General features: G+C 18.6%; 1 protein-coding gene across 1 annotated transcript; it reads left to right on the top strand.

Annotated features, from left to right (window-relative positions):
• Positions 1 to 5,883: 5,883 nt before the first annotated feature.
• Bma-zyx-1 (Uncharacterized protein) lies at positions 5,884 to 11,329 on the top strand (the record flags this gene model as incomplete). The annotated part of the gene is made up of 5 exons (XM_043079490.1): positions 5,884 to 5,887; positions 6,126 to 6,295; positions 7,652 to 7,830; positions 9,416 to 9,577; positions 11,251 to 11,329. 5 exons carry the CDS (start codon positions 5,884 to 5,886, stop codon positions 11,327 to 11,329), a joined length of 594 nt encoding a protein of 197 aa, XP_042935424.1.
• Between the last annotated feature and the right edge of the window lie 1,072 nt (positions 11,330 to 12,401).

Genomic DNA, 12,401 nt, shown 5'->3' with positions numbered 1-12,401 from the left:
TTAAAATAACAAAAAAAGTAACATTTTTAACTCTTTTCTCTCTCTCCCTCTCTCTCTTCCTCTCTCTCCCTCTCTCTCTCTCTCTCTTTCTTATCATTATATCATATTTTAAAATTCGCATGGCAAAAAAAAAAAAAAAAAAAAATTAGTTTGAAAATATATTAATTAATGTCTAATGATAATATCAATTATAGTAGATAACAGATGATAATTCTCATTGATTATTGATAAAATTCACTTAGGTAAAAAAAGAGTAAATAAGTATTTGTAATTATATTTAAATTGAAAAATTAGCAAAATTATCATTTATCTTACAAATTTTCATTTTTAAAATTAGCTCATTGAATTTTACCTGTAAATTAAGAGAGAGAGAGAGAGAGAGAGAGAAAGAGAAAAAGAAAAAAACAAAATGCAATTATCTCTATTAATGATTGATTATTGATTAATAGCAAGAAAAGGAAATTTTTCACTTCTAAATCGATATTAACATTACTTTAATGTCATGTCAAAGAGAAAGAGAGAGAGAGAGGGGGAGAGGGAGAGAGAGAAAAGGAAAGAAAGAAAGAAAGAAAAAATAGGAAACAAATAAACTCTATCAATAATTATAGCAAATCATTCAGTTTCAGTTCAAATTTTCATGAAATTTAATGAATCAAAACAATTTTTAACTGCAATTATGAGATAAAAAAATTTAAAAAAAAGTGGTACAAAATTTTATTTTATTTTATTTCAAATAATTTATTAATTGAAATGAAAGATACAATAAAATTTGGTGAATATCTTTTTGGAGCAATAATACAAAATAATTATTTGATATATTTATAATAAAGCAAAAAAAAAGTAATAAAATACTAGAATTATTATTAAAGAATAAAATTTAAAAAATTCAAAAGGATATATTTATAAATTTTAAATTTATTTCCCTCTTTTTTTTCTCTCACAATCAATTAATTTACACTTTATGATAGTAATTTGATGCATGAACAATCGAATTTCTATTTACGATCATTTTCGATCATTTTTGATCAATCGATCATTTTCGATCATTTATGATCAATCGATCATAAATTGCATTCTATTTTATGGGATATTTGTCCAGCGGGTTATTTCTTTAAATTAATTAATATTTTAATAAATGTATAAAAGAAAATGAAAATTTCACTGACTAAAATATTAGCGAATGATTAGAGATTATAGAAATTTGTTATTAAATATTGAAATTAAAATATAAAAAAAGTGTAAAAATTCAACAACAAAAAAAAAATTAATAATACGAAATAAAATAAAACTTTAGTGAATATAATTAATCGTATAATTAATATAAAATATTAATATAATTAATAACAATATATGATGAATATAAAATATTAATGTAATTAATATATTAATTTAATTAATGACATATAATATATTACTATTATTAATAGAAAAACTATAAAACGCAGAGTTATTATTAAGAAATAAAATTTTACACAATTTTATGATAAATATGAAAAAAATGAAACAAGAAATTTTGTTTATATTTAAAATATACTAATAAATATTTATATTTGAGATAAATATTAGAATTAAACATTTTAAAAGAATTTTATTAAATAAAATTTATGCAAGAGCAAAAGGCTTAAAAATTCAAAAATTATATTTTATTTTTTTTCCAAATATTTTTTTTTTTTTTATTTTTGCATATTTTGTTTTTTCTTTAATTTTTAGTAATATTGCACAAATATTTTAATATTTATGCATAATATTGATCATAAAATTAAAAAAAAAAAAAGTTAATGCAAAATTTTTTTATTGCCATTTTTCATTTTTTTTTTCTTTTTTACTATTTAAAATTGAATTGCTGCAAGAATTATGGGAAATATTTGAAATGCAAGTAGAAATTATTTGCAATTTGTAAAATTTTTTGTAACTTTTTTATGTCAAAAAATGAAAAAATAAAAAAATAAAAATAAATTTTAGCGCAACTGAAATGCAAAAAAAAAAAAGGAAAGAAAGTGAATTTCTTCAAGTTTATATAAATTTAAACAAAATTTAATAATTCATTCAGCGTTTATTTGAATATTTCATGTTTCTTTCATTTCAAAAAATAAATGTGACAGTTTGAAAAAGAAAAAAGAGACACAAACAAAAATTTCTGTTCGTTTTTTCTTTTTTTTTTTTTTTGGATTAAAATTTAAAATTTAAAAGAAATGAAAAAAAAATTCCTTATAAAATTTGTAAAAAATTTTTTGCATTTTATCAAATTAAAATATTTTAAAAATAAAGGAAAAAACAAAAAAAAATTTCAAAAAAAAAATTTTTTTTCCTTTTTTGTTTGATTTATTAAAGGGTAGAAAGAGGGAGAAAAAAAGAGTAATGGGAAAAGAGAGAGGAAGAGAAAAAGGGGAGAGAGAGAGGGGAAGAGAGAGAAAGTAAAGGAAAGAGGAAGAAATTAAATAGAAAATAAATAAATAAAGGAAAATTTAAAATTGTTTGTTGCGCAATTATCGTAATTAAAGAATATTTTAAAAAATTTTTTCTTTCTCTAAAACTGAATAAAAAAAGAAAAATAAATTTAAAATTTCATTTTGCGTATTTTTTTGCATGAGCTTTTTATTATTATTAATTTAAACATCTTTTAAACGTTCATTAATACTTCAGTAAATTCTTTTAAATAAAAATAAAAATGAAAATATTTAGATGTCAATTCAGTACTGAACATATTCAGCAAACACTTGATACTTAATAAAATTAAAAACTTTAATATATTTATAAATTAATACATTATTAAAAAAATACTTAGTGGAAATAATATAATAAAATAAAATAAAATATAATATGATGTATTTATACTATACATAATTCATTGATATAAAATATATTATTTTCTCCTATTATTTATTATTACTATTGTATCATTATTATTGCTTATCATATTATTTTATTTATTATTATTAATATAATATTAAGATTTGTATGATGTTCTTGCATTAATAATTTTCGTTCTAACTGAAATTTAAATTAAAATTTAAATAATTGAGTTGTAATTACGCGAATATCGATTTTAGATAAATAAAGGAAGAAAAAAAAGTAAATAAATAGGCCACAAAGTTTTTTAACCTTTGTATTCAACAATGCTATCTGTTCGTTTTCATTCCTAAATTTCTAATTAAATGAAATTAAATTTTTGATCGAAGAAGCGATTAGAAAATACTTTGAATATTTCGATTATTTCTCATTCTTATCATCTAACACATCAATTGAAAATATTTATTGAATAAATATTGCAAAATATTATTCACTCACATATATTTGATCGAAATACACAAAAATATGTATTTCGATCAAAAGTTTTTTAAGTTTTAAAGTTCTGAATTTAGAAGTGTCCTAGGAGAAGTGAAACAGAAAGAAGAGGAATTAAATGAATTTGTTGAATAAATTAATTTTTTCTTTATATTCAATTAATTATTAATTAAATCAATTCTATTCTCTTTTTACATTCAATGAAAAGTCGAGAAAAATACATCGGAATTTTGCACTTACTTAAATTAATTTTCTTTCTTTTTCACTTTTCCACAATTTTTTTTCTCCTTTAAAGAAATAAAAGTATTAAAAAAAAGAAAAAAAAAAAGGAATTTTGCAAAAGAATGAAATTCTGAAAAAGAGAAAAGAAATGGAAAACTAAAAGGAAAAAATAGAAATACTATCAATTTTTACTTATTTTCTTTTTTATTCCAATTTTTCATTCAAATTCACAGTTATTATTTTTGAATGATATTTTCTTATTCTGAAATGGATAACTTCAATTTGAAAATTTTGAGGAAAACTTGACATAAATATTTAATTTCTCATCTTTTTCCATCTTTTTCTTCTTTTCTTCCTTGCTTGCCCCTCCTCTTATTTTGAGTATACAATTTAAAATTTGCATTTTTTAACATCCTAAATTTTGGTTTTTTAGCTCTTCATGGATTGATTTAAAATAAGCCAACAATTTATTATCATGATTTCTTGATTTTAATATCACGATTTGTTTATTATTATTATTATTATTATTATTATTGTGATTACTGTTACGTTATTTTTAAATCATAGATTTCTTTCTAAAACTTAGAAAACGAAGCATTAGGTCAGTAGAAGAATTTATAAAATTGTTATTATTAATGCTTGATTTGTTATTTTTTTTTTTTATAATTATTATCAATTATCGTTGTTGATTATCATCGTCATCATTATTATTATTACTAGTATTGGTATTGCTATACCCATTATTGTCATTGTTATTATTATTATTATTTATTATGATAGCACCATTAATTATTCTCGATAATAACAATTCTTAATCATAATTATAATATTATCATTAATTATTTTTCTTAATCATAACTATTCTTAATCAATCACATTTATTATAATATTATCATTAAGTATTAATATTATTATTATTTAATGTTATCATTAATGTTATTTTATTACCTCTATTATTATAATTTATTTTTATCATTACTATTATTTTACTATTATTATTGTTATTATTACGACTATTATTATCATTACTATTGAATTTTAAACAATTCCTGTAACAAAATCAAAAAAAAAGGAAAGAAAAAAAAATGGAAAATAGAAATGGAACGGAAACAGTTGCATTAGCAAATATTAAGTTAGGAATTTATGGGAAACTTTTTCAATGCATAAAATTTTACATCAAATATTGCTAACTCATCCATATATTCCATTTTATCCATTCACTTCTTACTATTTCACTCTCTCTCTGTCTTTTTTTTTGCATTTCTATTTGTTAAAAATTTAATCTGAAATTACAGAATTGAAATTGCAATTAAAATATAATTAGTATTATTTATTATTTCTATTTTTTTGTTTATTTTTACCTTTTTTTTTTGCTTAAATATTATTACATTTCTTTATTTTTTTTCAACTTCAAATAAAATAAAATCAAATTGGAATTTATTAACATATTTTTTTTTTTTGTAATTTATAGAAAAAAATTCATTTTTTGAAATTGATAAATGTTATCATTCATTTTCAATTATCTTTTTTATTTTGAAAATTATCATAAATTTATTAATTATCATTTTTATTTTGCTACTTTCATTCATCTTTTTACAATTATTTATATAGAAAATGCAATAAATGAAAAGTACTTCGTTAGTTAGATAAATTTTAGATAAATTTAATCGAAATAATGAAAAAAAAAAAAAAAAAAAAAGGAAAGAGTAAAGCAATCAAGAAAAAGAAGGAAGAAAATTTGTTGAAAAGAAAGAGCTAATGAAAAATTCATTTTACTTGTTGATTCATCCTTTTCATCAATTGTTAAAATAATATGAAATTATTCATACTTCTTCTTTCTTCATTTCTCTCTCCCTCTCCCTCTCTCTCTTACCTTTCATTTATTTTTTTTTTTTTTTTTAATCAAATTTTATGATTAATAATGTTTAATTATTATTTTAATAAAATTTATTAAATGAATGTAGTGCTATAATTTTAATTCTTTTTTTTTTTTAAATTTAATATTTTATCTTTTTATTTGCGTTTTTTTTTTTTAAATAAAAATGTTTTTCCTTGAGTTGATAATAGGAATAAGTAGCGATAATTTGATGAATTTGCTGAATTTTTCATTTTCTGTTTTTCTTTTTTTTTTTTATTTTATTGATGAAAAACAAAAAAAACAAAAACGCGCGTTACTTTATTAATTCGATTGAATTTAATCAAATGCACAATTTTTGTTATAAAAATTTGCATTCTATTATTTTAGGTCAAAAAAAAAAAAAAAAATTCAAATGTTTTTTCTAAATTAAAACAATTTGGTGTAAATAATCGATCGACACAAGAAAATAGATCTAACATATATTTTGTATACATATATACACATAAACATATATTTGTATGGGTAAGAATTATTAATTAATATAAAGTAAAAAAAAAGAAAATTGAAAAACTAAAAAAAAAAAAACTAAAATTGAAAATGACAAAAAATTTATTTACTTTCTTTATCAACATTTCAAGTTGATTTCTTCTTTTCTTTATAATTCCAACTTTTTTCTTTTGCTTTTAAGAAAAATAAATTAATTAAATTTTTTTCATATTCAGTTTTATTTGATTTAAAATTGAAATGAATTTAATTTCAGATAAGTGCTGTAAATGTGGTGGAAGTATCACAAATGAACAACCAGGTTGTACAGCAATTGGTGAAATGTTTCATACAAAATGTTTCACATGCAAGGAATGTGATAAACAACTTGCTGGTGGCTCATTTTATAATGTCGACGGTTGTCCACTTTGTGAGGATGATTATATGGTAAGTAAGTAAGATCACATGGTAGTGAGGAAGTAAGTAAATAAAATTGTGTGATAAGTGAAGGTTAAGTAAGATTTTATGGTAGCGGAAGTAAATAACTGTGATTATATGGTGAGTGAAAGTAAGTAAGTAAGACTATGTAATAAATAAAAGTAATATACGATAAGTAAAAGCAAGTAAATAAGATTAAATGGTAGTGAGAGTAAGTAAAGTAAGACTATATGGAAGTAAGAATAAATAAAGCAAGGCTATATAATAGGTGAAAGTAAGTAATGTAAATAAGTAAGTAAGATTATATGATAAGTGAGTGTAAGTAAGTAAAATTATATGATAACTAGGTGGAAGTAAGTAAGTAAGATTATGTGATATGTGAGTGAAAGTAAAAATAAAAGACGAAAAAACGATTATTTTAAATTCTAACTTTTAAAATTACTTCGAATTTAATATTTATTAAAAATTTAATGTCTTTAATTCATTTATAAATAATAACGAATTCTTTCTCTTACATTTTTTTCTATTTTCATTTAATTCTCAAAAAATTTTACTAATTAATTAACATTTTAATATTTGTTAAATTCTGTGTTTTAATCATTTAAAAAAAAGAGAATTCTCCAATTTGATTATTTTATTATTAAATTGTTTTATTTCCAAATTTATTGTTTTTTTTTTAATTAATCAAATTCATATAATAAATTTATTATATATTATGCATTAAATTGTATGAAATTTATTATTTAATTATATTATTTCGTGCAATGTAACATGAATTCATTAAATATTCCTATTAAATTTATTAAATTCAATTTGATAAAAATTATATTTTATATGTTAAAATTATTAATAATAAAATTCTAAAATAATTATTTGTTACTTATTAAATTAACCTAAAATTTTTAATTGGAAGAAAAAGAAAAAGGAATTTTGCATTAATTATTATTACATTTCTTAAATTATTTTTTAATTTATTTCCTTTTTTTTTGCGAAAGTATTTGTGTTTTTGTTTTTTTGGAACAAATTAATTTCGATTTAATTATATAATTTAGTAAAATAATTATAATCAATTTCGACATAAATTCAATTCATTTAATTCTCGATAAATTGTTTATATAAATTACATAAATAATTCGGAGAATTTATAATTTTGTAAGGAAAAAGAAAAAAAGCTAATAACAAAGTAAAAAAATTCAAATTCTTTTGAAAATAAATTTTTATTTATGTTTGTTTATCATTTTTTTTTTTAAATCAAAATTTATAATTTTTAAAATTTATGCAAAAAAAAAAATTGAAAATAGTAAATGAAATGAAAGCATAATTACCAGTGAAAATATTCTTTTAATTAATAAAATTTTTTTGCAGAAATCATTAGAGAAATGTAACAGTTGCGGTAAACCAATTACGGAAAAGTTGTTACGTGCAACCGGAGGTGCATATCATCCGGATTGCTTTGTTTGCACCGTTTGCAAAAAATGCTTAGATGGAGTTCCATTTACCGTTGATTCAACTAATAAAGTACATTGTGTCGTATGTTTCCATGAGTAAGTTTAAGTTATTGCTATTATTAATAAAATTGTTTTAAATTTAAAAATTAAAAATTAAATTTTATTTTTAAAATTAAAAATGAAAACAAAAAATGTTTATTATAATTTAATTATTATTATTATTCTTATTATTATTTCTGTTAACCCAAATAATTGTTACATTTTTTGTGAGTTTTCCAATTATTTTTTTTTCTTGGATTAAATTAAAAAAAAATGAAAAAATTTTTATATTTGAAAAAAACTTTATTATATTTATTGATTTATTAAAAAAAAAAAACAAATAAAAATGGTTAATTTGTTATAAAATTTTTATTCAGAGTTTTATTTAAGAGTAAATCGAATAAAAGTATAAGTTTTTACTTTGGAATTCTTTTTTTTTTTATAATGGAAATATTATTGTTTAAATAAACTTTTGTTAATTTTTAATTGTTTGTTTGGATAATTTATTAAACAAATAAATAAACATTTAAATGAAACAACAACTTAAATAAACAAATATTGGATAATTTAATTCGCATTGGTAAATTTGAATAAACAAAATTGTAAGTAAGCAATAGTTATATATACTCGAACGTACTACTTTATATAGGATATTTACTTTACTTATTTACTTTACTCTTACTTTATACATTTTAAATACTTTGTATGAATAAACAAGTAATTAGTTGCACACACTTTATGAATATTTTATGTAAAATACTTACTTTACTTTGTTTTTATATTTTTTACTTTATTTTATATGAAAAAATCTAACTGAATATACACAAATTATATACTTAAATAGTAAGTAACTGATATTGTAAAATATTATTTCACTTAATTTTGCATATTTAAATAATTTATCGATTGTTAGCAAAAAGTTAACAATAATTATTAAAAGTATATTACATAAAAGTAATAAGGTAAAATACCTGTTTATAAAATATTTTTTCTTTTTTTTTTCCATTTTTCTTTTCTCTAAAAATTTTTGATTTATTTTATAAAAATGAAATGAATTCTGAAGGGAATATAATATTATTGAAGAAAATGGATGAAAAAGAAAATTTTTATTTCTTATTTTAACATATTTCTTTTTTTTTTTCTGTAAAATAGAAACAAAACATTGAATTGGATAGAAAATTATCATTTTGAGAATTTTTAATTTTTCATTCTTTTTTTTTTTTTTTTTTTTTTTTAAAATCTAAATATATTATAAAGAAAAGTTTTTGGTTAAAATAAATTTCTCAAAAAAATACATTTTTCATTTTCTATTTAGTAACATTTTTTTTTTTTTTTTTTTTTTTTTTTTTTTTTTTTTTTTTTTTTAAAAAAAAAAAATTTTTTTTTTTTTTAAATTTAAATGTTATTTAGCATAGTTTTAAATTCAGTTTGTTTTTTACGTAAAAAATATTTTATTAATTTGAATTTTCTTTTAAATTTAAATGTTATTTAGCATAGTTTTAAATTCGGTTTGTTTTTTACGTAAAAAATATTTTATTAATTTGAATTTTCTTTTAAATTTAAATGTTATTTAGCATAGTTTTAAATTCAGTTTGTTTTTTACGTAAAAAATATTTTACTAATTTGAATTTTGTTTTTTCAGAAAATTTGCTCCTCGATGTGCGGTATGCTCGAAACCAATTATACCTGAGGAAGGTCAAGAAGAATCGGTACGAGTTGTTGCGATGGATAAAAGTTTTCATGTTAATTGTTATCGATGCGAAGATTGTAACATGCAATTAAGTTCAAAAATTGAAGGACAAGGGTAAATTATTTTTAAATTTTTTTTAAAAAAAAAAAATTGAATTAAAAAATTTGAATATTAAATATATAAGCAAGGAAATTGTAGAAATGATAATCTTAAAAATTTTAAAAGCTTTTCAAATTTTTTTTTTTTTAATTATATATAATAATCTTAAAAAAAAGTATTTGGATGATAAAAATTTGTAATTAAAATATTTAATTTAAATATTAATATTTTCAAATAATTGTTTGCACTTACATTTCTACTACTAATTTATAAGCAAAAAAGAAGTGCAAAAATGTTAGATTATATAATTTTTTTAGTAGAAAAAAGAAAAATATGAAAAAACATGCAATTGAAATAAAAAGTATGATTATACTTGTAATTATTAATTATACTATAATTATTTTATACAATTAATTGTTCACTTATACTTCCTAAAATCAAATTTGCATGCAACCTGCAGACTTGCATTTTTACTTAATTAACTTGCATTAATAAAGAAAAAAAAAAAAGAATGCAAAATATGGAAATATATTAACTTAAATAATTTTGCTTTTTGTACTCAATAAAAAATGATCGTTAATATTTGGAAAAGAAAAGTGAAATTATACAAACAATAAATGATTTCTATTTTTTTATTTTGAATGTTTTTTTTTTTAAATACGCACTAAAAAAAATGCTATATAAAATAATTTTTTTTTTTTTTTTTATTTAAATTAATTTGACAGAAGAGGAAAAATTAAGAAATAAACATTTTTTTTCAAAAAAAAAATTAGAATATATAATAATAAATAATAATTATAATTATAGGTGTTATCCATTGGATCAACATTTGTACTGCAAAAATTGCAATGGTAAACGATTGGTTGCATTATCAAAAGCAACTTAAAAAGGAAAGAAATAAATATACGATGAAGCAAAAGAAAAAAAAAAAACAAGCAAAAATTGTATTTTTCATATTTCATTCATAAAAAAGGCTTATTAATTAATTAATTAATTAATGATTTTATTTCTTAACAAAAGAAAACAAATACTTATCATTTGCTAATTAATATAATTTATATGTTATCATATTATTAATTAATCCACAATATATATCATTTATTATTAATTAATAAATGCCTTTTTCAGCAAAAATGTTAGATTATATAATTTTTTTAGTAGAAAAAAGAAAAATATGAAAAAAGCATGCAATTGAAAATAAAAAGTATGATTATACTTGTAATTATTAATTATACTATAATTATTTTATACAATTAATTGTTCACTTATACTTCCTAAAATCAAATTTGCATGCAACCTGCAGACTTGCATTTTTACTTAATTAACTTGCATTAATAAAGAAAAAAAAAAAGAATGCAAAATATGGAAAATATATTAACTTAAATAATTTTGCTTTTTGTACTCAATAAAAAATGATCGTTAATATTTGGAAAAGAAAAGTGAAATTATACAAACAATAAATGATTTCTATTTTTTTTATTTTGAATGTTTTTTTTTTTAAATAAATCGCACTAAAAAAAAATGCTATATAAAGAATAATTTTTTTTTTTTTTTTTATTATTTAAATTAATTTTGACAGAAGAGGAAAAGTGAGAATAAACATTTTCCAAAAAATGAATAAAACATTTTTTTTCAAAGAAAAAAAATTAGAATAATAAAATAAAATAAATAATAATTACTAATTATAGATGCTATCCATTGGATCAACATTTGTACTGCAAAAATTGCAATGGTAAACGATTGGTTGCATTATCAAAAGCAACTTAAAAAAGAAAGAAATAATCGAAAGATGAAATAATTTGGATCACAAAATTTATTCAAATATACGATGAAGCAAAAGAAAAAAAAAGCAAACAAAAATTGTATTTTTCATGTTTCATTCATAAAAAAGGCTTATTAATTAATTAATTAATTAATGAATTTATTTCTTAACAAAAGAAAGCAAATACTTATCATTTGCTAATTAATATAATTTATATGTTATCATATTATTAATTAATCCACAAATATATTATCATTTATTATTAATTAATAAATGCCTTTTTTCATTTTTGATGTTTCATTAAAAAAAAAAAAAAAAAAAAGAAATTGCTCTGCTGCTACTGCTTAATTTATCTACTGCTAATTAATTAATTGTCAATTTATTCATTGAACTTTTTTTTTTTCACTTTTTTAAAATATTACTAATTATTTTTTTGCGATATTTTTGTTCAATCATTGCTATAAAGTATAATTTTATTTTTGAGTAAAAATTCGAATAAAAGATTTAAATTCAAAGAAAAAGGAAATTTAAAAAAAAATATATTTTTCTTTCCTGATGCAAAAACAAAAAAAATAAAAAAAAAGAGCAAAAAATATTGATGGCAATTGCTGATATGTTTAAAAGTGGAAAAAAAATAATTAATATGATCAAAATTTGAAATTACTTATTTTATTCAATTATTGAATTAATTAATTGAATTAATTAACAATCGAAAATGATAAGAAAAAAGAAAAGGGTAAAAATTTTTTAAAAAAAAAATATCAAAAAAAAAAAGAAATTAATTTTATTTATTAATGTATTAATTACTAATGCTTTCCTTTTTCTTTTTTTCTGCTATAATATTGAAATGAACTGACCGTTCAGTATTGTGTGTTTTCAGCAATTATTACAAATTAATTTTTGTATTTCTTTTCCAATTTCATTATTCGAAATAATTATTGAATAATTTTTGTTCTATACTTCTTTTTTTTTTAAGATAAAATAAAAATTTACGAAGTTTGAAAGCATTTATTTATTGATTTCTGGGAATAAAAACTATTTGTCGTGTATATCAAAGCAGTTAAACATTTATTTGAT

This window comes from Brugia malayi (genome assembly GCF_000002995.4).
Source record: "Brugia malayi strain FR3 genome assembly, contig: Bm_v4_Chr2_contig_001, whole genome shotgun sequence".
Classification (NCBI taxonomy): domain Eukaryota; kingdom Metazoa; phylum Nematoda; class Chromadorea; order Rhabditida; family Onchocercidae; genus Brugia; species Brugia malayi.
The sequence above is the reverse complement of the archived record's forward strand: the minus strand, read 5'-3'. Positions and strand labels throughout refer to the sequence as shown.